The sequence below is a fragment of the Orcinus orca genome, chromosome 10, assembly GCF_937001465.1.
Source record: "Orcinus orca chromosome 10, mOrcOrc1.1, whole genome shotgun sequence".
NCBI classification, from domain to species: Eukaryota; Metazoa; Chordata; class Mammalia; order Artiodactyla; family Delphinidae; genus Orcinus; species Orcinus orca.
In genome coordinates, this window is record NC_064568.1 from 52,088,309 (window position 1) to 52,114,229 (window position 25,921).

At 46.7% G+C, this 25,921-nt stretch overlaps 3 protein-coding genes across 6 annotated transcripts in view; 1 reads left to right on the forward strand and 2 right to left on the reverse strand.

Annotated features, from left to right (window-relative positions):
• Window positions 1-2,781, reverse strand: part of CMTM7 (CKLF like MARVEL transmembrane domain containing 7) — a 42,292-nt gene extending 39,511 nt beyond the window's left edge. Inside the window, exon 1 of one of the 2 annotated variants that reach the window (XM_033405471.2) lies at window positions 2,428-2,781. In XM_033405471.2, the coding sequence (XP_033261362.1) occupies window positions 2,428-2,586 (159 nt within the window). In that variant the 5' untranslated portion in view covers window positions 2,587-2,781. The remainder of the gene's footprint in view (window positions 1-2,427) is intronic. The other variant, XM_004279688.4, reaches the window with a different exon arrangement.
• LOC117196528 (40S ribosomal protein S27-like) overlaps window positions 1-25,921 on the forward strand; it is a 433,126-nt gene that overhangs the window by 253,890 nt on the left and 153,315 nt on the right. The gene's annotated exons all lie outside the window — the stretch shown is intronic.
• The window catches only part of CMTM8 (CKLF like MARVEL transmembrane domain containing 8), a 90,968-nt gene continuing 78,248 nt past the window's right edge, over window positions 13,202-25,921 (reverse strand). For 2 of the 3 annotated variants that reach the window (XM_004279687.2, XM_033405469.2), the window contains exons 2-4: window positions 19,139-19,312; window positions 15,074-15,190; window positions 13,202-13,628 (exon numbers count right to left, since the gene is read on the reverse strand). In XM_004279687.2, the coding sequence (XP_004279735.2) occupies window positions 13,545-13,628; window positions 15,074-15,190; window positions 19,139-19,312 (375 nt within the window). In that variant the 3' untranslated portion in view covers window positions 13,202-13,544. The remainder of the gene's footprint in view (window positions 13,629-15,073; window positions 15,191-19,138; window positions 19,313-25,921) is intronic. The other variant, XM_049715955.1, reaches the window with a different exon arrangement.

Sequence of the window (25,921 nt, forward strand, 5' to 3'; positions counted from 1 at the left end):
ACTGATTCTCCTTCCCTATTACGGTTCTGCAAATGTCCCAGTCACTGCCGAAAGGATCTATCTTGTTAACGGCTGTATTCCACACGCCTCGCTTGCACAGAGGTAAGAAGAGAGCAGATGCTCAAGAAGTGAGAGAAGCCTCTTTCTACGTGTCAGGGTGGGAAGGGGAAGAACTGCCCAATACTGGCCCATGTCTCGCCCTACCTCCTTCCTTTCCACCACCCCAGCATCACCCAGCTCTGACTTACGCACACTGAATAAGGAGAGGCCAACGGGGCACGCCCAGCCCGACACACCCACATTTATCTCTCAAGATTCAACTCAAATGTCACCTTCGTCTTCCCTCCATCCTTCCTCCCTTATGTGGGCAACCACAGAGCTTTCATGTCCCCAACCAGGGAGTTTGGGGACTTGTGTGTCTCTTCAGAACCAAAGATTCCTTGAGGGCAAGGGTTTTGTCAAATCCATCTGTTTGCAGGAATGGAGATGAACACGGCACTCACAAATGTCTGCTGAACAAACAAACTGATGAGGAGTGCTGGTGGAGCCCTGAGCAAGGCCCTCTGGATCCCTGCAGCTCAGGCCCCTCAGGGATCCAGGTGATGCCAGGAGACCCGGCTCCAGCTTACACTCTGTGAAGTTCCAGATGGACATTCCTTCCTCGACTAGTGGACTTGGGGAGACTCCCAGAAAAGAGGAGAAGGAGGAGAATGGGGAAGAGATGGACAAGGGGCCCACGCAGAGAGTCCTAAGTGGTCTCGCTGTTGTAATATGACCATCCAGCAAGGGCAACTTCATTCCCAGGGGCTCTGCTCAAACCAGCCTGCAGCCACACGGCAGTCCCCAGGGAAGGAAGATGTGAGAGTCTCTGGGCACAAAGAGAAGCAATCCTCCAAGTCTTTGTTCTCTTTGGAACAAGCGGCCCGTCACTGTCACCTGCAACTTGGCACAAGAGCCTGATGTAAGAGGCTAGCTTAGGAGCTTAGAGTGAAACGGAGGTTTCTCTTCTCCATAATCTTTGTCCATTAAACTCGTGGACCGAAACGGAGGATCTGACCGTGATTTTTCTCCACCAAACTCATCATTCAGCTCCTGATAACATTTTCCAATGCTCAGTTAAGACCTGACCCACTCCCACCCATTTTTTTTTAAGGATGGGGAGGTAGGCTGGTCCCCTCTATTTGGCTGATCAGATCTCTTAGCCTGAACCCCAAAAATGCCTTGCTCAAAACCAACACAGCTCAGCATGATTTTTTTTGTTAGCAACTAAAATGCCTCTACTTCCTAATTTTTAGTCCATCTAGAAGCTCTTCTTTGAGAAAAGGGAACTAAGTCCCTCTTTCCTTCAGGTCTGGCCCAAGCAGGAAACCAGAGCCCCCTCTACACACACTCAGCACCCAGAGTAACAGAGCTGTGGATGCCTGGGCAGCCCTCACCCCGTGTCCAGGCCTGGGGCTGGCCCACCTTGGTAGGCCCTGCCTCTGGATCTGTGACCTTGCGTCTAACCCACATTCCTTCCTTCACCCCCCCCTTTCAAAACTACCACTTCCCCCTCACCATTCTGGCTGCAAACATGACAAGGAGTGGAGTCACAAAGAGCCCAGCCCAGTTTCAAAACTTACCGAACAAACGGGAAAGGTGTTTAAAATTTTAAAATTGTAAGGAAGAAAAACATGGGAAGGCAGAGAAGAGTGGGGAACAGGAGAACAGGCCGGGCAAGGTCTGCGCTGCTGAAGGTCCCTGCAGCGCCGGTGGCACTCGGCGCCCAGGCCTTCGTCCTGCCCGCTCCACAGTGACCCCCATTCCGGCGACTCCCGCTCTCCCCAGGTAAGTACCGGCTCCCCAAAAGGCCTTCCCCATTGACCGCTGCCGTCCAACGGCCCCGAGAACCGGCCCGCCCTTGGAACTTGAGGGGCAGGGCCCGGGACGGCTGCCCCAAGGGTCCCAGGGCTTTCTACTCCCGTGAACGCCTGGCCTTCGGACCCCGCGCTCGGGCGAGGGTGAGCCCCGAGCAGGAAGCCCTGCGGCGCGGGGTCCGGGGAAAGAGGCGGCGGGAGAAGGTCGGCTTCCGCGGCCTGAGCGCCGCCGCCCGGCCGCTCTCCACCCCCGGCCCGGGTCCGAAGCGGCGCTGCCCGAGAAGAGGAAGGAAGACACACAGCAACTTTGGCCGTGGTTTCGGTCACCAGCTCGCAGGCTCCGCAGAGTGGCTGGAAAAACTTGGGACCTCCGAGCGGGGGCGGCGCGAACAGGCCTGCCGGGTGCGCCGAGTTCCAGCGCGGCGGCTGCACGCGCAACTCGCCCGAGGAAGCCCCCTCCAACTTGACTTGGGCGGCGAGACCCCCGCCCGGGGCGCGATGCTCCCGCCGCGGGAGCGGCCCCTCCGCAGCCACCCCGTGTGACCCCGGCTCGCGCCCGGGCCTCTCTTACCATCTGGGCCACTTTCAGCAGCGCTCCGTGGGTGCGGGGGTAGACGGGGTCCAGCAGCCCCTCCGAAGAGCTCGCGCCCAGCGGCCCCGCGCCGGCCCCGGCTCCCGGGGCGCTGCCGCTGCTGCACGTGGTGCGGACGAGCCCGGGCCCGTGCGACATCGCGCGGCCCTCGCCGGCCGGCAGCCTCCAGCTGCCGAGGCCGAAGGCCAGAAGCGGAGAGGCTGGGTGGGGCCTCGGGGGCGTGGCGCAGGGGCGGGGTCCTGGGGTGGGGCGGGGCCCGCGCCCCCGGCCCGCGCTGAGGACGCCCACCCAGCCTCCGCCGGACGCGCGGAGGAGGGCCTGGCCCGCGTTCTCCGGAAAGGTGGTGGCAGCCCCCGCCCTCTGGGAGGCGCGAAAGTTGGGCTGGAGGGAGGAGGGAAACGGACGCCCTGGGCCGTGGCCTTTCCGAGATGGGCGAGGCCAGGGCACAGCTGGGTCTCAGCCTCCTGGGATCTGGTTTGGGTGCGGCTGCGGGTATGTGCTAAGGGTACTTGATTGAAGTATAACTCACATACACTGAAATGCCCAAACCTTCCGTGTTCAGCTCCGTTAATTGTTCTGTATGTGTATGTACACCTGTGTAACCACCGCCCACAGCAACAAATACCGGGCCGATACCCCCAAAAAAGTTCCCTCGTGCTCCTTCCCTCTTTCTGTCACTATAGATTCGTTCTGCCTCTTCTCAGACTGGATGTACTTGAAATAATACAGAATATTCTTTTGTGTCTGGCTTCTTTCACTCAACAAGATGCATCGAGATTAATCCCAATAAAGCTGTGGTGAACATTCTGGTGAGATTTTTTGGTGGACAGCAGCTCTCATTTCTCCCGGGAAAATACTTAATGAGTGGGTTTGCTGGGTCACAAGGTGAACATAGGTTTACTTCTAGTAGAAGCTGTCAAACAGTTAGAGATGCTACATTGCACTCCTTCCGGGTTACTTTTAAAATGAGCAAGCAGGACTACAGAAATGAAATGTTATCAGTGTTCTCTCTGAGCAGAGTGTCCCTGTGGCCAAACTTGATATATCTCCAAATGTTTCGAAATAACACAAAAAATCTACCTCATGACATCATTGGATGCCACTGCTGTCCTGTCATCAGAAGACTGTCAATGTGGCAAAGTCTTGATAATTCAGAATGTGGAGATAATCATGCAATCTCTGTTTTGACAAGTCTCCCAGGTGATTCTGATGACCACTCAAGTTGAGCACCATCATTGCCAAAGTTGAGGCATTTCAGGAATCGTAATGCCATGTTCTCTACTTGTGTGTACATTTGAAAGTTTTCATGACCAAAAAAAATTGCCTCTAATATCTGTTTTCTGTTTAGATAATAGTCACGGTGCCTTCCATTTCGTTCTCTATAAAACAAAGATAATTGCATCTCGGGGCTCCTGTGACAATGTGATAGCCGTGCAGGCGCTCTGTGACAGCTCCTGATGCATGTCGTTTTCCATACAGATTTACATCTTCACTTTTGTACTTTTCCAAGGCTTCGGAACCCATCATGGAGATGACAGGGGGTCTTTGTTGAAGTGAAGGCTTCAGGAAAGCAGAAAAACCCAGCAGTGGATAATTTCCCCTCCTTCCAGGGGCCTTCATCCAATTCTCCAGCAATCTTCTAAATCAGTGATTTTCAATGTATGGTCCCCAGCCCAGCAGCACCAGCATCACCCCGGAACTAGTGAGAAATGCAAATTCTTAGCCCCACCCCCCCATCCGCCCCAGACCTGCTGAATCAGAACCTCTGGGGGTGAGGCTCAGCAATCTGTGTTTTGGCAAGGTCGGCCCTCCACCTCCCACGTGATGCAGATGCATGACGGAGTTTGAGAACCACTGGCATTTCCGGAGTCCACTGGAGCTGAGACTTGGCTGGGTTTCTCGGACTGCCGTTGGCCCACGTGCCACCCAGCTTAGATCGGAAATAATCACTGCTGGTGGCCACTCTGTGTTAATCATTTTATCACGATCACTTAAAAGCCCGAGCGAGAGGCTTGGCAGCACAAGAGCTGTGTGCTGGCCCGGAGTGCAAGAAGAGGTTCCACAGACCAGACCTGCGGCCAAGTACACGGAGGTGTCTACACGGGGTGATGACTTCTTGGCGGGAAGGGCTGCCCCCTGGGGAGGAAGGGCTTTGGTGGGTGCAGGGCTGGGTGCACTCAAAAGAGTGAGGGGGCCCACCCACCTTTGCCATCTTGTCTTGCCACCTCTCCAGCCACATCTAGCAGCTTCCACTCCTTTGGACCCCATGCTCAAGCCTGAATGAACGTCACGCCCTCTGCTATATCACGCTTCTGAGCGTTTGTCTGAACTCCCTTCTCCACTCACTGACGGCTGGTTAACAGCTCTTTATCCTTCAGTGTGTGTGGTTGAGGTGGCCCCTCCTCCTCCAGGAAGCCTTCCCTGACTTCCCACCACTTCCCAGTAAGGGTAAGGTGACCCTGGTGGGCTCCCATCATTTGATTAGGAAGTTGCATGGTGATACTGTCAAGTCATCTTTGGAAAATACCACCTGCCATGACTCCTATGAGGATTAGATAAATTAAGGCCTGGGAAGTCCTCAGCACAGTGCCTGGCATATAGCAAGTCCTCAACAGTGTGCAGGCTCTTCTGGGCCTTTATCCTGACATCCATGGCACCAATCACAATGCCTGGAACACAACGGTGCATCTTTATTACTTTTCAATTTGATAGTGGAAGAACCATTTATTTATGCTTAATTGCCATGAAGCCCAAGAATAATCGTGACTATCAGGTGTGACTAACAGGTCACATCAATTTCACTGGTCTATTAAATTAAAACTAAGTCTGAACATGAATGCTCACTTTGCATTATTTGTTGTGCATAAGGAATAATCTTCTACTTGAAAATGGGGGGGAAACCTATCTGGAGATTCAAGAAAAGAGTAGCGTGGAAAGAGCACTGGATTCAGAGTTAGAAGACCTGGCTGGGAATCCAGGTGCCTCGGAGCAGGAATCTCCAGATCTGCAAAGCAGGGGGCGGCGCTGCTTACTCACAGGGCTGCTGTGAGGAGTGAATGAGATTACACGTGTTCAGGCATTTGGTACACGTTAGTGGACCCTGAAATAGGCTGGGATGGAGGACGGCTGTGTCTGGCAGGTTGGGGCACTGGCAGACGGGCAAACAGCATTCTGAGCCACGACCTAGCAAAAACCAAGCAAGCAAACAAAGCAAAAACCTCTGGGCTGCCCTTGGTTCAGACCTGCCCTTTTTGTTCATAAACCTTGACCAGCTTACACGCCTTGTACCATGTCCCTCTGATACCCCCAAGAAACGTCTGTAAACAACTGAGGGACACGAAACATTGCTAACGCTTGCTGCCCCGCTCAGGATGTTTGTACTTGGTTCCTGCCTACACTTGAGAATTTGGCGCTGACTCACACAGGTGGTCCCCGAATTACCACCCCGCCCCCCGCCCAATGTGTCTCTGGAAAGCCCACCCTATATGGTGGATGTCACGTTGCAGACTGATGTCTGGCAGTGGTTGATGAGAGCATGGTGACACTGGATGGATCAGCAGCGGAGCTGACCTTGGACAATTTTCTCTCATTTTCTGATAATTTCCTGTGTGTTGCCGTGACTCCTCAAGTAGACTGTAGGCTCCCTGTAGACCATCTGCTTTGTGAATGCTCTCCACTGGCTGTGACTTGCTATGCTTTGGGGCTGTACATTTGCAAGAGTGGGGCAATGGAGGACCCCTAACTCCTTTAGCAGTGGGACAATCTGCATAAAGGTCCTGGTTTTATTTGCTTGACCTTTGGAATGAGGAGATGGGACTTTGGTTGCTGGTCTGCCCACAAGTGAAGTTATCTGGACCTCAATGTTCTTATTTGTGAAATGGGCTGATAGCGCTCATTTTTGAGGTTCAAACAAATGAATCTGAAAATGTTAACAAAGGTAACAAAGCAACATACAAATGTAAGGAATAATTAGCTTTTTGTGCTAACGTTTTCTATCAGCATCAGTATTCCTATGAAGTTATCAGGACAGGGGAGGGAAGGAAGGGGAGAGGGAGGAGAGGAGAGGAGGCTCTTTTTCCTTCTTTATCCATGAAATCTTTCATAAATGAAATAAATGATGACCAAAGATGACTACACTTCCCTTCAAAAGGAGACCAAGGAATGGGCATAGTCCTCTGAATGGTTTTTATGCAATGGCTCTGGTCACCTGCCCACCTTTATAAGAGAACTTGAAGATGTTATTTTTTCCACAAATAGTAAGGATCCTTTTTCTGTTTTTGACCTGCTGAAACCACTGCCTTCTCTTGTCTTTTAAAAATATTTATTTCCTGATGATGAAGGTATTTCCTGCTCATTGTAGAAAATTGGGGGAAATTCAGAAAAAACAAAGAAAACTGAAATCACCCCATGATCCCACCACCTTTTACAGTTTGGTTTGTTCTGCCTTTTGTGAACTGCAAGTTATACCACAAACATTTCCTGTTAAAAATTACTCACAAAGGGTTTTTAGTGGCAGCATTGATTTTGTGTGTGTGTACAACTTATTTTTCTCCATTATATATTTTTAGGAAGACAGCACTTTAACAACTGCTCTTCGTTTTAATAACCAATCTAGCAACCACAGTTCAAGCACAGCTTGAAAAATGTGTTAAAAATACAAAGTTAAATCATTAATGATGGTGACTCTGAATAAACCTGGGTTGTAGTGCATTCATTTCTGAAGTCTCATTCAATGGATTTAATTAATTATTGAATCATTCTCCTACTGTTAGGGTTTTAGGCTAATTTAGTTCTTTTTCCCCCGTATTATACATAAGACCAGGATTAGCATCTTTGCGCATGAATCAGGAGTAAGGAGCTTCTCTTACTCCTAAGAGAAACATCCCCAAGTTCAAGGGAATGGATCATTTTTAAGGCTCTTCATATGTATAGTGAAATAGATTTCTGGAAATGTACCACTTCATCCCTACAGACTATGTAGTTTTCACCTGGTTCCTTTCCTCACAGTACAGATGTTCTCTATCCACTACGCTGGAGGAGCTGGAAGCTCAATGATGTCATCATTAAGACGTTTCTTTCCCCCTCCATCTCTCTTCCAGTCACCTTCATCCCGCGACTGGCTTCTCCTCGTGGTCGCAAGATATTTGCCAACAACTTCCTGCCTACGCCATTTCCTCAGAACTCCTTTCCCAGAACTCCCCAGCAAGCCTGGTCACGTGCCCCTGCCTGTACCAGTCGCTGTGGCTGAGGTGGGACTGGCTTAGGCCATCCCTAGAGCACAGTGGAGCTGGCTTTCCCCGAAGTTGCTGGGGTGTAAGTGGGTGGTATGGATGTGCAATAAAAACTAGGGTAGTCGGATAACAAGAGGCGGGGAGAAGGGATGCTGAGGCAGCAACAAGGTCGGCTACATCCTGGATGAGGTATTCCGAATATTCTAGAAAAAAGTTTGCCATTGACACAAGTTTTCTCAAAACACACCTTCCAAATGGAATGTCTCTTCAACTTTGCCACTCACCTTCCTAAGTTTCTGAAAAATTATCACCTCTAGATTGCCAAGCACTTTCCCCCTAACCTGATCCTCTTTTATATACACCGAACACCTAAGTTTACTTATAACAACACATATTCTAATCTTCCCCATTATCCTAGGTCATCAGCACTGGAACAGTTACCTCACCTTCCTTTACAGCTGTCTGCTTACAACTGGCAGCAAGAACATAGCCAGAACATTTATGTAAGGCCAAGTTAGGAAATACTTCTCAGGTTGCCCTTTTTCAGCGTAAGTGTGCACACGTCTGCCCCAGGCTTATATGGGCTTTCCTCGGAAATACGGCAGGTCTGGTCCCAGACCACCACGATAAGGCGAGTCACAAAAATCTTTTGGTTTCCCGGTGCATATAAAAGTTCTGTTTAGGGCTTCCCTGGTGGCGCAGTGGTTGAGAGTCCGCCTGCCGATGCAGGGGACACGGGTTCGTACCCCGGTCTGGGAAGATCCCACATGCCGCGGAGTGGCTGGGCCCGTGAGCCATGGCCGCTGAGCCTGTGCGTCCGGAGCCTGTGCTCCGCAACGGGAGAGGCCACAACAGTGAGAGGCCCGCGTACCGCAAAAAATAAAAATCCTACCCATCACCTGAGCCTTCAGTGAGTCCTAATCTTTTTGCTGGTGGAGGGTCTTGCCTGGATGTTGATGCTGCTGATCAGGCGGTTGCTGAAGGCCAGGGCGTCTGTGGCAGTTTCTTAAAATAGGACAACAGTGAAGTCTGCTTCATCAATTGACTCTGCCTTTCACAAATGACTTCTCTGCAGCCTGCAGTGCTGTTTGATAGCATCTGACCCATAGATCTTCTTTCCAAACTGGAGTCAATCCTCTCAAACCCTGCCACTAACAGGGCAGGAATCAACTAACAGTCTGAACCCTCGGTTGTCATTTCAACAAGCTTCACAGCATCTTCACCAGGAGCAGACTCCATCTCAAGAAACCACTGTCTTTGCTCATCTATAAGAAGCAAACTCTCTTCCGTTCAAGTTTTACCAGGAGATGCAGCAATTCACTCCCATCTTCAGGCTCCATATTTAATTCTAGTTCTCTTGCTGTTTCCACCACATCTGCAGTGACTTCCTCCGCTAAAGTCTGAGGGCTGGAATCAACTTCTTGCAAACTCCTGTCAATGCTGATATTTTTTACCTCTTCTCATAAATCAAGAATGTACTTAATGGTATCTACAACAGTCAATCCTTCCAGAAGATTTTCAATTGACTTTGCCCAGATCCGCTAGAGTAGTCACTATCTATGGCAGTCAAAGTCTTATGAAAAATGTTATTTCTTAAATAATAAGCTGAAATGACTCCTTTATCCATGGGCTGCAGAATGGATGTCGTGTTAGCAGGCATGACAACAACATTATCTTATTGTACATCTCCATCAGCGCTCTTGGGTGATCTGGTGCCTTGTCAATGAGCAGTAATATTTGGAAAGGAATCTTATTCTGGGCAGTAGGTCTCAACAGTGGGCTTAAAATAGTCAGTAAACCATGTTGTCAACAGATGTGCTGCCATCCAGGCTTCGTTGTTCCACTTACAGAGCACAGGCAGGGTGGACTTAGCCTAACCCTTAAGGTCCCTAGGATTTTCAGAATGGTAAATGAGCACTAGATTCAACTTAAAATCACCAGCTGCATTAGCCCCTAACAACAGAGTCAGCCTGTCCCTTGAAGCTTTGAAGCCAGGCACTGACTTCTCCTCTCTAGCTATGAAAGTCCTAGATGGCATCTTCTTCCAGAAGCCTGTTTTGTCTACACTGAAAATCTATTGTTTAGTGTAGCCACCTTCATGAATTATCTGATCTTCTGCACAACTTGCTGAAGCTTCTACATCAGCACTTGCTGCTTCACCTTGCACTTTTATGTTGAGACGGCTTTTTTCTTTAAACCTCATGAACCAACCTCTGCTAGCTTTAAACTTCTCTTCTGCACCTTCCTCATCTCCCTTAGCCATCACAGAATTGAGATTTAGGACCTGGCTCTAGGTTAGGCTTTTTTTTTTTTTGGCTTAAGGGAATGTTGAAGCTTATTTGATCTTCTTTTCATCCAGACCCCTAAAACTTTCTACATATCAGCAGTGAGTCTGTTTTGCTTTCTTATCATTCGTGTATTCGCTGAAGGAGCACTTTTAATTTCCTCCAAGAACTTTTCCTTTGCATTCACAGCTTGGCTGTTTGGCACAAGAGGCTGAGCTTTGAGCCTGTCTGGGCTTTTGACATGCCTTCTTCACTAAGTTTAATCATTTCTAGCTTTTGATTTAAACTGAGAGACATGTGAGTCTTCCTTTCACTTGAACACTTTGAGGTCATTGTAGGGTTATTAATTGGCCTAATTTCAACATTGTTATGTCTCAGGGAATAGGGAGGCCTGAGGAGAGGGAGAGAGACGGAGAATGGCTGGTTGGTGGAGCAGTCAGAACACACACATTTACTGATTAAGTTTGTCATCTTGTATGGGTATGGTCTGTGGTGCTCCCAAACAATGAACAATAGTAACATCAAAGATCACTGATCACAGATCACCGTAAGAAACATGAGAAAGTTTGAAATATTGGGAGAATTACAAAAATGTGACACAGAGACATGACATGAGAAAATGCTGCTGGAAAAATGGCACCTTGCTCCACATAGGGTTGCCACAAACCTTCAATTTGTATAAAACACAGTATCTGTGAAGTGCAGTAAGGTGAAGCACAATAAAATGAGGTCTGCCTGTATGCCTGGATTGTTTTTTTCTGTGAAAATCTCTCTTTTCAATTTAATAATTGTCTAGGGAACAGAAATACAGACTTTTAAATTGATTTTCTACCCAGGGCTGCATCTTCAGTTAGTGGTTTTAAATGTCTGTCCTCTACGCAGAGATATTTTATGTATTTAAAATCTTTTGTGTGCTGATACCCTGAAGGGATTTTCCTATGAAGGGAGCAATTTAAAAATGTACAAAAGCAACTGACACTGAACATTCTTGTCTCTAGATTTTCTTATAGTTTTAAAATATTGGCTAAATATTTACCTTTGGGGGCTATGAGTTGGAAATAGCAATGGTGAGAGATTAAATGCCTAAAGCATTTCATTGATTTGCCGTGAGTGTGGAAATACATCAAATTAAAACCCACCCGGCTCTATCAAAGAGAACGTGATGGTTCTGGAAGGGCTGAGAGGTGAATGCAGACAGCGAACAGACAGCAGAGCGTAAGCACACTCTATACTATCCCTGTAACAACATTTTTCGACCCCAGAAACCTATTCTTCCTGTTATGCTGGCTGTGTTGCATGTGGCTTTGCTTTTGTTTTTTTCTTCTTTCTCGAGAGAAAAATTAAACCCAGTTCAAAACTTATAGCTTTAGCTGAATAATAGAGAATCATTTTGTTGTCTAAAAACCCACACTTAGAAATTATTCATGAACAAAGTCTCTCAGCATTCAAAAGAAGAAATAATTTCCTTTCAGCCAAAAATAAATGTTTTTTGGTTTTTTGGTGGTTTTTTGGGGTGAACTTTTAAGGCAACACAAAGGGTCATGCTCTTGAAAAGCCACATATAAAAACACGACAGCAAGTCCCCTCCGCATGGATGCAAATGAATCACTGATCTCTTGAAATAGATCTCTTTGGCGCTACCGGTTCAGGAAAGGCCTATGGCTGGTTGTGGTCTATTTGGAAGACATTTCAAAGTGGCTTATGAAATCTTTTACTCCGGAAGTTACTTGCTATATATGTGTCCATGATTATAGAAATCACACTCACACACACACCCCCCCACACAATCCTAAAAGCAGGCTTCTTTCTTTATGACTGTTTCCAGAAACAGACCTCTTAGGTTACAGTTTTTCTGCCTCTTATGGAGACTTGATTGCAATATAAAGTACTTTAAAAATCTACCAGGTAATGAAAGAGAATGTAAAAAAGAATATATGTGTACATATATATATATACATAACTAAATCACTTTGCTGTACACCTGAAACTAACACAACATTGTAAATCAACTATATTTCAATTAAAAAAAAAATCCACCAGGTGCATGCAAGGGGAACATGCTTCTGGGAGTGTGAAAGGGAGAGATAGACAGAGAGGCAGCACACACAAACCCTGACTAGTTATTTCAGCTCTTCTTGCAAAATCAGCGAGTCGGAGGCTGTCCGGGTGATGACTGGGAACACCGCTCCAGAAAGATCGCAGCCCCGGTCACCTGCAGGTCTGCGTCACTGAAGCTGAAGCTTCATGGCTACATGCGGGACCCAAAGAGGCCTCTCGTGTTCCCCACGCCTACCCACTCCCACCCTCCACCCCACCTCTCCCTCTTGGTGTCCCCTCCCCCCTACCTTTTTGGACACACAACCCAAGAACATTCTTCATTGTTCCTTTCAAAGGTCTGGGGTGGGTGTCATTAGACACTGAAGAAATCCCAACTCTCCTTTATAGGGGGAAACAGAGCTTGTTGGCTAAGGAATTAGCTGAACAGGAAAACCAACGCAAACAACACACAACAGAAAGAAAACAGCACTGCCACACGAGCAGAAAAGAGGAGGCCACGGGGCCACGTCCACAGAGTGCACGGCTGAACCCTCTCCCTATCATCAACTATACTAACGTTTCAGTGGTTTTTTGTTTTTCAGTTTGAAAAATCACCCAAGATACACTGCCATTCCAGCAAGAACCATCTTGCCTAAAAACACTTCCTCTAAGTGCACATCTGCCTTCGGAACACAGTTCTTCCCATGGTCTCATAATATCTAATAACAATGTTACAAAATATTAGGGCTTGGAGATTTGGAGCCTTTTGGTCCAATATGTTCCACCTAATATGGTACCTGTGTCTCTATGGTCAGCAAGATGGTTTTTAAGGTACATGCAAGTATTTATCCTTTTAATGGTTATGAGCTTATTTTAATCTGTATTAGAAAAAAATACCACCAGCACCTCAGCCACTGTGCTCAGAGCACCACTTAAGGCGAGCTCATTACTAAGTTCTAAGGCTAGTGTCTCATTAGATGCTTTCTGTGCCAACCTGTTGGCATGTGGGACTCACGCCGCCAGCGATCCCCAGACTTGGGGAGATGGGTCTCTCTGACCACGCTGGCCTGGGGGCTGTGGACAGTGTCTCCTGGCAATATCACTCCAGGCAACCCCATGAGGATGAAGAATTCCGCACAGCCCCCAGCTTCAGGCTTCAGCAATAAGTCTCCTTTCCTGAGTCAGACGCCACATTACCCTGGATTGCAAAACATTTAATGAAAAAAGAATCTGGCATTTTTAAAAGTTAGGTTTACAAACTTGATGCATTCTTAATATTAGCAATTTATCTATTTCTAATACATTGCCTAAGAAAATAAGGTCTATGAAGACATCAACAAGATATTTAAGATTCATTATAAGCTACAGCACTTTGCAAATAAGTATCCAGTTTAATTATAACAAACCACTGTGAGCAAATTTAACTAAGTATATAAAAACATTAGTTAAATACAATTCTCTGGAAATATACATTATACCTACAGCTGTTTTTACAGTGAGATTCTTCCTTTTTTTTTTCCCTTTTAATTCTCAAAATGGCGAATCACTGTATGGTCCTGGATCTCCAAGCTATAAAACTGAAATATGTGTTTCCAGCATAGCAGATGGTGACCAGGAAGGCGAAGAACTGGAGAAAACAAAGCATAATAGAAAGGGGGTTTAGGGCACATCCTAATTAGCAAAAGTTGTCATTTCACCTCTACTGAATAATGCACTTATGGCATCCCTTGACTCCAAGCTTTCTCATCTAAACCTGCTTTATTGGTTCAATTACCTTCCTTCTGAAACAATTTCAGGCTAGGCTGTTTTTCTTTTTTGGAACCTATCTGGAAAGCCTGTAGTCTTACTCCAATAAGCCCAGGGTGTTCACGTGGGGGTGAATATGGTGGTGTGCATCTGAGAAAAGCCCGTGTATTTCTAATTTAGTATCGGTGATTTTAGACCACAGCTTAACCTCACACTGTCACAGGCTCAGTTTACACAAACAAGCTGAGTGGGCGGAAGGAAGCCAGGGGCCCACATGGGGTGTGAGTGCAGAGGCGGGAAAACGCCGGGCCCTCTCCTGGGGCAACCACGGCCCAGTTCCACCTGATTCTTCACTTTTAAAAAAATTTTATTGACGTCCAGTTGATTTACAGTGTTGTGCTAATTTCTGCTGTATAGCAAAGTGACTCAGTTATACATATATGTACGTTCCTTTTCATATTCTTTTCCATGATGGTTTATCACAGGATATTGAATATAGTTCCCAGTGCTATACAGTAGGACCTTGTTGTTTATCCATCCTATATATACTAGTTTGCATCTGCCCAGCTGATCCTTGCTGTGTGCTAACTTGAGCCCTGTGACTTTTAATCTCACGTGGACCCACGCTCTTTACCTTTAAATAGAGATTTTGAGACATAGGTCAAGAATACGATGAACACCCATGGATCACCCACCAGCTTTAACATCATACTGTCGGTCTTCCTGCCTAACTGCCTGCCTCCCGCCCCCATCACTTCTACTGCGGATGGAATATTATAAGGCCCATCTCAGAGAAACTTTTAAAATTAGTTTTTTAAATTTGAAAAATACACACTTATGGTTTAAAAATGCAAACAGTACATAAACGCATAAATTAAAAAGTAGAAGCCCCTCATCCCACACTCCTCATGGTCCATCACAGTCCCTGGAAGGAGCCTCTGCTGGTGTCTATCTTCCTAGGCATCCTCAGAGCATGAATAAATATTTCTACTTCAACAAACAGAATCCTAGTGTGCTCATTTTCTGCCTCCTCTCCCACTGACACTGTAGGCAGCAGAATTATTCTTAGAATCCCTCAAATGTTTTTTCTCCCTCAAACACTTATTTTGTTCTAGCATTTGGCTTTCACTCGAGCGGACTCTTTCAGCCTCTTTGTGCTCCAGGCCATCGGGAGGCCCCATGATGCTCAAACCAGGAAGTTCACTGCCAAGGTGTCCCTCCCACAGGTGATGTTTTGCCCTGCAGATAACTTTGTCCTCCTCGCCCAGATCCTCAGCCGGCCTTGGGGAGGGAGGAGGAGACCGTGGGGATGAAATGCTCACTCACCGACGAGGCTGCCCAGCTGTTGAAGTTGTGACTGTCCCTCTCCGGGGAGACAGAAGACGCATCCACAATAGCGGCTGAGAGGTATAAGACGAAGGCACTGCCATTAAAGCACAGACCCTGGGAGACAGAGGCGCAGAGTGTTTAGGGAGCCTGGGAAGGTCCGGGCATACCTGGACCTCAGAAGCGGCCAGAAGCGCACCCCGGCTGTGGCAAGGGGCCCACCTGGACTCGTGAGCGGGGCAGGGGACAAGGGCGATGAGAAGGCAGCTCCTCGGCGCCTTGGGGGTACTCAGTGCACGCTGCTTCCTCGCTTACCAACGCTTTGAGGGGTTGCAAAGGGGCTCCTCAGTTGGAGCAGCAAATAAAATATCCCAACCAGAAGGCAGACGCGTCTGACGTTTAGCATCTGCCAGCAGCAAGCAAAATTTTCAAAATTTGTCTGTAAACATCTTAAAACTGGGGGAGTTTACACAGAAACCCAGATTTCTGGATTCCCTTAGGAAGGGAAAAAAACAACAACAACAGAAGATCTAGCGATCCTGGGAGCACATTTCCAGCTTGCTTCTCTGTGAAGAATATCCTGCTGTTGTTTAAGTCAGTGCATATGGGTGGCAAGGATTCAACAGTTTACGCTCACTTGCATGACTTTCTGGTCTCTTCACACGCGTGAGTGTGGAACCCCAACATGGAGGGGTCTCCTGACTGCTGGCCAGGGCTCTACTCACTACTCAGGCAGAGGAGCACCCAGAGCAGGATGACATCAGAAAAAACTGCTGGATGGAAGTCGAGAGACATGGGCCCAATTGTGCGTGAACCTGTGCAAAGTCAGGAGGCTCCAAACCTCAGTTTCCTTAGCTATAAAATGGGGACACACCTCATGATGATAAATTCTGAAAATGCAAATCAGAGCATTTTAAAACCAGGGAGTTTCGGAAGGGAGCAGTGTTAAACAAGAAAAAAAAAAAAAAGTAACATGAAAGGCAATATTTTAAGTTCTTAATGTAATAAATCAATGAAGGAGGCTTAGGTTTGGAGGAGAGACAGACTAATAGATGCTCTAGGCCAGAGGTCAGCAAAATAAGAACCCCGACCAGCAGTCAGGAGACCAAGACTTCGAGTCCCTTCAGAACTGTCACAAAATAGCTAAAAATATGGAAGTGGCTTTGGCACTGGCTAATGAAGAGCGGCTGCAGAGTTCTGAGGCACATGCTAGAAATATGGATGTTTAAGGAGATTCTGGTGAGGTCTCAGATGGAAATGAGGAATATATGTTATTGGAAACTGGAGGAAAGGTGATCCTTGCTATAAAGTGGCAAAGAACTTGTCTGAAAGGTGTTCTAGTGTTTTTTTAGCAAAGTGCCAAAGGAGTGGCCTGGTTCCCCCGATAGCTTGGAGGAAAATGCAAAAGGAGAGAGATGAATTGAAGAAGGAATTGTTAAGCAAAAAAGAACCAGAACTGGGACTTCCCTGGCAGTCCAGTGGTTAAGACTCTGCACTTCCAATGCAGGGGGTACGGGTTCGATCCCTGCTCAGGGAACTAAGATCCCACACGCCGCGCAGCGCAGCCAAAAAAATAAAAATAACAAAACCAAAAAGAACCAGAACTTGAAGATTTGAAAAATTCTCAGCTCAGCCATATTGCGAAAAATGAGAAAGCTCTTTCAGAAGAGAACACTCAGGGTGTGGCCAAACAGCCTTTTGAAAAAGAGATTACAGGTACAAACCACAGATCTAATCGACCATCTCAGCAGAAGCCAGGAATAGGTAAGGGATTATACCAGTAGAAACTTTACAAGTTTGAACTGAAGGGGATGCAGACGGGCCAAAATGAAGGAGGGCTGTGGAACTTCTTGGATTCTATGGGACAGAATGAACCACAGAACTATTTGACTGCGAAATAGCTTTATCTTTCAGGAAAAGAATGAATCACCCAAAGGTGATTCCGAGATCATCAGGGCTGCCACCCAGTGGGCAGGCTGGTTCCTCCTCAGTTTCAAAGGGTGGGTTTTCTGAGTCAGGATGTCCCCACCCAGTGTCCCAGGGGCAGGGCCGCCCTGCAGAGACACTAGGGTGACAACGCCGCCCCAATGCACCAGGAAGGCAGAGCACTGAACCAAAAAAAGGATTGTTCTGGAGCCTTAAGATCAGATGGAATTTGCCTCGTAACTTTTGGGCTTGCTGGGGACCTGTCACCCCTTCCTTCTTTCCTATTTCTCCCTTTTGAAATGGGAGTCTATCTGTACCCGTCTCACAGCTGTATTTTGGAAGCACTCAACTTGTCTGGTTTCACAGATTCATAGCTGGAGAGGAATTCTGCCTCGGGATGAACTGTACCTCAAGCCCCACCCATATCTGACATAGATGATACTTAAAGGAGACTTTGGATCAAGACTTTAGTGGATGCTGGAATGAGTCTGGGGGATGTTGAGATGGAACGAATGTATTTGCATGTGAGATGGTCAAGATGGGGGGGGCAGAATTTTTAAAAATATATTATTGTTTTTATTGATATTAGTATAGTATTTTTTATACATTTATTTATTTTTATTTACTTATTATTTTTGACTGTGTTGGGTCTTCGTTGCTGCACACAGGCTTTCTCTAGTTGAGTCAAGTGGGGGCTACTCTTTGTTGTGGTGTGCGGGCTTCTCATTGCGGTGGCTTCTCTTGTTGAGGAGCACAGGCTCTAGAGCGCGTGGGCTTCAGTAGATGCAGCGCGTGGGCTCAGTAGTTGTGGCTCGTGGGCTCTAGAGTGCAGGCTCAGTAGTTGTGGCGCACGGGCTTAGTTGCTCCGTGGCACGTGGGATCTTCCCGGACCAGGGCTCGAACCCGTGTCCCCAGCATTGACAGGCGGATTCTTAACCACTGCACCACCAGGGAGGCCTGGGGCAGAATATTATGGACTGAATGTGTCCCCCCAAATTCATATGTTGAAGCCCTAACCCTCAATGTGATAGTATTTGGATACGGGGCCTTTGAGGTAATTAGGGTTAGAGGAGCTCATGAGAGTGGGGTCCCCCGAGAGGGTTAGTACCCTTCTAAGAAGAGACGAAAGGGAGCTCACATCCTCTCTTTCTCTCTCTGCCATATGAGGACACAGCAAGATCAGCAGGCATCTGCAAGCCAGGAGGAGAGCTTTCACCGGAAACCAACTATACTGACACCTGATCTTAGACTTCTGGCCTCTAGAACTGAGAGAAATTTCAGTCATTGAAGCTTCCCATCTAGAGTATTCTGTTTTGGCACCCAAGCAGACAAAGACAGGTTCTGTAATCTACACATTTTCTTATCTATTCCCGCTGCCCCACCCCCAGGCTGTGACTCCCTTTGTAATCATGCACCCAGCATGGAGTCAGGACAAGAATCCAGTCACTCTTTTTTTTTTTTTGCGGTATGCAGGCCTCTCATTGTTGTGGCCTCTCCTGTTGCGGAGCACAGGCTCCGGACGGGACGCGCAGGCTCAGCGGCCATGGCTCATGGGCCCAGCCGCTCCCGGGCATGTGGGATCCTCCCGGACCGGGGCACGAACCCGTGTCCCCTGCATCGGCAGGTGGACTCTCAACCACTGCGCCACCAGGGAAGCCCAAGAATCCAGTCGCTCTTGACCACTCCTGCTCCCCCATGTGAGGTCACCTAGTTGCTCTAACAGTGACTTTCATTTTTCATTCTAACTCTTCACCTCTCAACATCAAAGAACTCTGGTACAAAAAGGGTTAAAGCCACGGCCCCAGGAGGGGTTTGGAGGACAGAGGATCTGCAGGGGCTATGCCCTGACACACCTGTTCCTAGATGACACTGTTCATAGGGAATTAATAAAACAAGAGTGTACGCAGTGTATCTCTTGATTCAGTCTTCTGAGGACCGGTTTGCTACTTTGCCTAAAAGGAATTCCTGGACCTTCCAACAATGCTGTTTCACACTCAGGTTTAAAACACCTGTGCTGGGTTCTCCCTGGCTTTGCCCTCTGCTTTGTTGGCAGAGACAATCCCGAATTGTCTGGAGAAGGACTAAGTTCCGTCCTACCTAATGGGCAGTGGACAGGAAGAACACCCATGGTTTCCTTACCACCGTGGTCCAAGGCACCTGGGGAATCCTGGTGTAGGTCATCGTTATGTAGATGATGAGGAAGAAGACAGTGAGGACCCAGTAAAACACAGCTACAAACATGACCCAGCCAAACGCAGGGACCCGGAAGTACTCAGTTCCAGCGATCAGTGTCCATACCAGCAGTCCCAGAACCTGTAAGAGAAAAGAAAAGGGAGGCAGAAGAGAAAATGAAGGAGGAGGAGGAAGTGGGGACAGAGAAAAAAGTAATTATACAAAGTGTCAATTACAATTTTTACTCATATATATGGGTACATGTACCAAATGTAATCTGGCCGCAAGCTCACATTCTTGCAAATGCTAGGAAGGTAAAATGAATGAACAGAACAGGCAGGGCAGAGACCAGGACAAACAAGAAACCCACGCCTTGTTTCCGGGGTAAGTCTCTGCCCAGCTCTGGCCAGTTGTGGGCTGGTTTTCTCGATATTTCTCCCACCCCCACCCCCAGGAGAACACAGAAACTCAAGTTTGTACATGATGATCTTGATTTTTAAATGTCAGCACTAATAAAGAGGGGCAAAACAACACACATCTGTGGCTGGAATCTGCTCCCGATACCTGTGAAGGGAACAAGATATAAGTCATGCATTTATTCCAACAACGGTCACCCAACTTCACTGCTGCTACAGAGCAAGACAAGCCCGAAGCCCCATCACATCACCACTGAGCGAAGGAAGGATGCTGGTCTACGCTGTGTGAGTCTCTAGTCCTCAAGGAGGGAGGCCACGGCGAGGTGTGCCTTCCAGGGCCCAGGAGGACTTTATTCCTAACTCAGGAAAGTTGGCATCTAAACTCTATTCCCAGGAGACAGCATCAGGCGTGTGGGACGGACTCTGGCAGCAGATCTGGCTGCTGTGTAACTCGGGGCAAGTGATTTCCTTCCTGTCTCAGCTCTCTCCATGGGATGTGGGACAAGACATGAAAGTGACTCTGATCACAAAGCTGGTCATTTGGCATTGACACCTGAGCACCTGCCCTGAGCACATGCCACAGGCTGGGCTTCCTGCTCCGCGGGCCCCGAGGATAGAGCAGGGCAGAAACCAAACAGACCTGCTCATGCATGACTCAGAGTCTCATGGGGGGAAATATCTGAATAGTTACAGTTGTGAAAATGCTCTGAAGGAAATAAAGGGTGTGACAAGGGTCTGTGACAGGGGCTGTGACCTTTTAGGCAGGAACAACAAATGTCCGAGGGGGCTGTGCTGAGGGAGAGCCTGAAGACCCTCTGGGAGCTGGTAAGACGGGCAGAAGACACCGTCCCAGGCAGAGAGCATGACATGGGCAGAGGGCTGCAGGGGAGGGGCCTTCTAGAACCTGTAGGAGAGTGGAGGACATTAGGACATGGGTACAAGATGTTAGAGGGCTTGGGGAGGGTCAGATTACGTGGGCCCAGGACACCTAAGCATTTTGTACTTTATCCTAAGAGCTACAGGAGGATTCTGAGCCAGACAATGATAAGATCAGGTTAAGTTTTTGCAAGATCACTCTGACTGCATGGCGAGAACAGGCAAGCAGAGTCGGGGGTAGGGGTGGGGAAACAGTTCGGAGACTGCTGCAGTAATCCAAGTGGAAGAAGATGATGCATCCAACACCAAGATGCTGGTGAATACTAGGAAGTGAGTGATTCAGGGGAAATTTCAGAAGGAGACAGAACCTTCACAGATTTGACAGATTAGATGAGGATAAAGTGGAATTACCCCCAGGTTTCTGGAAAGACTCCCCAGTGGATTAGGGTGTCACTCCTCAGCTGGAAAGATGAAAGAGGAACAGGTTAAAGGGCTGACCTGGGCTCAGTTTACAACCTATCCAGTCTAGGGGAGCCAGAGACCTCAGGATGGGGTTAGAAGTGGACAGTCCAGGAGGAAGAGTTCAGGCCCCTCTGTAGGAAAGACTTCGTGTTAGGATCACTTAGCCCTCCGACAGGCTTCCAGGAGACCTTTTAAACTGTTCACTGAGACAAGCCCACCTCCCTGGCGAGGTCCGGATGTCTGTGCTGGGGAACAGGGAACAGACTCTAAGTGCTGTTGCTTCCCCTCCTTAGAGCTGAAAGTTGATGTTCTTTTATCTGCTTGATGTCGTATATGAATTCCGAAGAAACATTTAATGGAGATGTACTTTTGTGTTTACGGCTGTGGCGACGGAATTGACTGGAAGTGAAGCAGCACAGAACAGGATAAAATCCCAGAAAGTGCCAAGCCTCAACACCCATGGGGTTTTGGTCCGGAATTCATCACAACTGACAGGTCATCTACACACACAGGTGTGCTATTCCATTGGATCAGTAAGACAGGTAACACACCTCATCCAGCATGGCAGGGTCTGAAACAACAAGAAGGGCTTCCTGATTCAAACTGAAGAGGTCAGAAGGGCCCTCTGTTGATTCACACAGGAAATAACCACAGGAAGAGCCACGGCAACGTGGCAGCTGTCTCTCCAGGAGTATGCAAGAGTTTAAGAGCTGCCGGCATAAGCCTGTGCCAGCTAAACAGGCTCAGCTAACAGCTCTTGGCTCTGAATGTGAAAATGGTTTTCACTATTAAAGCAAGTGGAGTCCACTATCCAGAGACGCTGTCTAATGTGCTAGCGGCAGTCATCTTTTACACACAGACATGATATTGCTAACTGAGCTGTCTCTTAAAAAACAGGAATCCTCGACCCAAGATCTTACCAGCAAACACAGGAAAAGAACTGTCAAGAAAAGAATTACTCTACCTAAGTGAATTTCCTAGGTAAGTGAAATATATCCAGAAGCACACTTTTTGTCTCTCACTATAACCAATACTGATGAAAAGCACTCTACAAAAATGTTACTCAGCTCTGTGTGTGTGTGTGTGTGTAAGTAGATCTTTGTTGAGACTACAAAAATAGTTTGTTTTTTCACTGATAAACATTATTTTAAGCCAACCCTTTTTTTTGAATGGTAAATCTAAGACTTAAAGTTTAAGAAAGTGATAAGTGCAGGTAAAAATAAGCACAGCAGTATAAAAACTATACATAAAACACACAAAGAAGTTACAAACACCAGTTGTAAATTCTCGAGAAACCAATATAAAAATTTTACATTGAGCCTCCCCAACTTCTTTCGCTTGCATTTATAACTACCACCTGCAAATCCTTTTCTTTCTCCTTTAAAAATACGGATCACTCAGTATATGGTGCCTATAACTTGTTTCTTTCAGTCAGCCATGCCACCGAGGACCTCTTTCCAGATCTATGTCGATTTTAACAGCTGCCCAGTTTTCCATAATTCATGTAACCAGTTCCCTATGGAGAAAAATTTAAGTTGTCTCCTTTATGTTTGTACAAAAAATACCCAGGGAACATTCTTATATAATGTATACCTCTGCAAACATGAATTCCAGGATAGATTTCTAGAAGTGGAATTTCTAGAATATTTTACGCTTTAGAGGTATGTCAAATTACTCATCAAAAAACTTGTGCTAACTCATCCTCTCATCTGAGTATGTCTGCTCTTCCCTTCCAACCTCATTAAATGCCCAGGTTTTAAATAATTAAAAACCTGACTAAAAAACAAAACAAAAGAGATCTCATGTTTTGCCCTTCACTGCTTGACTGAAGTACAGCACAGAGAAAAGTGTACAAATCCTAAGTGAACAGCTCAATGAATTTTCACAAACTGGACCAACTTGTGTCACCAGCAACCACTCAAGAAAGAGAACATGACTAGCACTGCTGTGGCGGAGCGGGGGGTTCCATCACGCCTAGTTACTCCTTCCCTCCTCCGAGGGTCCCAACCCCCCTGGTTTCTGTCATCCTGTTTTGGAACTTCAGAGACATGGAATCCTATTGTCCATGCTCCCATGTTTGATTTCTCTCACTCAACATTGTGAGTTTCATCCACGACACTGAACGTCATTTGTTCACTCTCTCAGCTGCCCAGCAATGGTTCTCAAACATCAGAATCAACTGAAGGGCTTGTTAACCTACAGGTGGATGGGCTTCCCCCCAGAGTTTGTGATTAGCAGTAGGTCTAGGAAGGGATCTGAGAATCTGCATTTCTAAGTTCCCAGGGGATGCCGCTGGTTCAGGGACCACACACTAAGAACAGATGTACTGTATCCTTCTTGTTTATTTTAGTTTGCATTTTCCTGATCAGTCCTGAGGATGGAAGAGCATCTTTTCAAATACTTATTAGCCACTTCTAGTTCTGATTTATTGATGTTTTAAAAAAATCACTTTCTTACTGATCTGTAGAAATCTTTACATAACAGGGATGGTAACAAACTACATATGAGGCAATACTTTCCCATCCAGCTTTTTTAAATTCAGTCTTTAGTCACATGGGAGTTTAACATTTTTACAGTTAACTGGTAGCTCTTTGAGCCTTCTTTTATTCCTATGTGCTTAGGAAGGGCTTCCTCAGCACAAGATTATAAAAATATTCTCCTATATTTTCTGATAGTTTTGTGTGTATGCTTAAATCTTTAAACAAACTAGAACTGAACTCTATATATGGGGTGAAGAAAGTCCAACTTTATTTTTTTCCAGCAGATGGTCAGGTGATCTGTTATCACTTACTGATGACTTCTCACATTTTGGGTCAGTTTCTAGAACCTTTATTCCACTCATCTGTGTTGACTGCTGTGCTAGCACCAATTCCTGTAGCTTCAGCATGTATTTTAGGCTTTTAGGTAAAGACGTCAAAATGGACACATGAATCTAACTTTGTTCCTTTCCCAAACCCTTCTAAAATTATCATCAGAATGAGATGAATAGGAAAGGAGACAAAAGTGACACATTTTTGGAAGGGGCTCCCCTGAGTACCCAGCATAATAGATGAAAACAGACCCAACCGAGGTTCAGAAATCTCAGAACCTCAGGTGCAAAGAGAAGATGTTTTGAACAATCAAAGAACCACCAAGGATCAGAAAACAGAAAGGCTTTTAACCTTTTCCAGAAGCAGACAGAATGTTAGAAAATAATGGCAAATGCTTTCAAACTGGAAAGTGGTTTCTAACCCAGAAATTACCCAGGAAAATAATCAGTGAAGAGCAAGAGGCAGACTTTTTTTTTTTTTTTCAGATATGCAACATCTAAAAAGAATCCACCTTCCACACATTCTCTCTCAGTAATCTACTGAAGGATATGACCCAACAAAATGAGGGTATAAACTCTAAAAGAGGAACTATTGAGTAAACCAACAGAACGCTGTGGGAGAAAGGGTGAGGGTAATCCCCAGAAGGAGGGGAAATCCAGGCATGACAAACGACCCAGGCACAGAAGGTATAACCCGGTCAGATCGGAGCCGAGTGACTCAAAAGACAGGGACTTCCCTGGTGGTCCAGTGGTTAAGACTTCACACTCCCAATGCAGGGGGCCCCGGTTCCATCCCTGGTCTGGGAAGATCCCTCCCATGTCGCAACTAAAAGATCCTGCGTGCCGCAACTAAGACCCAGCACAGCCAAATAAATAAATAAATAATAATTTAAAAAAACCAAAACAAAAGACAGGCATGGTGAAGGCCATCACCACCGTGCCTTTTGTCACTTTACCTTCTTAACCTGGTGAGTCGATTAGGGAATCTGCTCCACCCCAAGTGAGGGAGGAAGCCAAGAAAGGGGAAGACAAGGGATCCAGGAAACCAGAAAGTCAGCCCAACAGAAAGGTAAAGGGAATTCCAAGGTGAAGGGAGATCCCCAGGAGAAACGCATCCAAGATAAAAACGAGAACTCTGATTATCTGATGGGAATGGCTTGTGGGAAACTTTACTGAAAGGCTATTAGAAAAACGCGAGGTGAATTAGCTACAAAGAAAAGTGAGCAAATTCTTAAAAAATATGTATACGTTATTAACGTCACTAAATACCAGAAGAAACTATTAGCAGCTGTTTGTAGTTAAGTGTTCACTGTAACACGACTCTAATATTTACACAGAGATAATAAATACTGAATATTGACCTGAACAAATGATAACAAGGAGAGGAAAGCAATAGGGATGATGCAATGGTTTGAATATTTCAATTAACTGCCTTGTGGAATGAGATTGATTGCCCCACCCACCCCACTTCCTGAATGGTACCAGATATCTGTGTTTTTTCTATGAAGAAAGTTTTTTAAAACTGAAAACCTTCAACGCCGTGACCTCCTGAGACCGTCAGTGAGCTGATTCCAACAGCCCTGCTGGACCCTCCGCATGCACATGTCCCCACGCAGCTTCCTTATTCTAGGGTCCTGTGGACCAAGGAAACAGATGCCTTAGATTTTTAAAAATCACACTGAAAGACACACTGAGTTTGTCTGTGAGTTCTCTCCTGCCTCTGAACTTTGTGACAGCTGTTCTGCTGCTCAGAGGAGTTTAAAGGGTCTCATTTATTCAAATGTACACTGAGCATCCCTTATGAGCCAGGGCTTTTTCAAGGCACTATGGGTTGGCTGATTTCTTTCTGACTTTATAGCCTGGAACCGGGATGGACACCATCTGTCCTTCAGCCTTGAAAACAGGTGACTACTGACAATGAACTAGCCTACCCTGTTTCCAGCTGGCTTTGCCCCGGGGGAGTTGTGTTGATCCAGGTGTGAGCTCAGCGCACCTCCAAGATACCTCATTGGGCTTTAGATCATTGACCATATTAATTCCTTGCAATAAAGTGGCGTTGAAAACTGGCTACTGTAGACTTACTCTTATGTGTCCTGCAAGGAGAGAACCAAACAATATGACCATGCCAGGCTGTCTCCTCCTGCCATGTTTGATACCACACACACGTGACAACATTCAAACATTCAA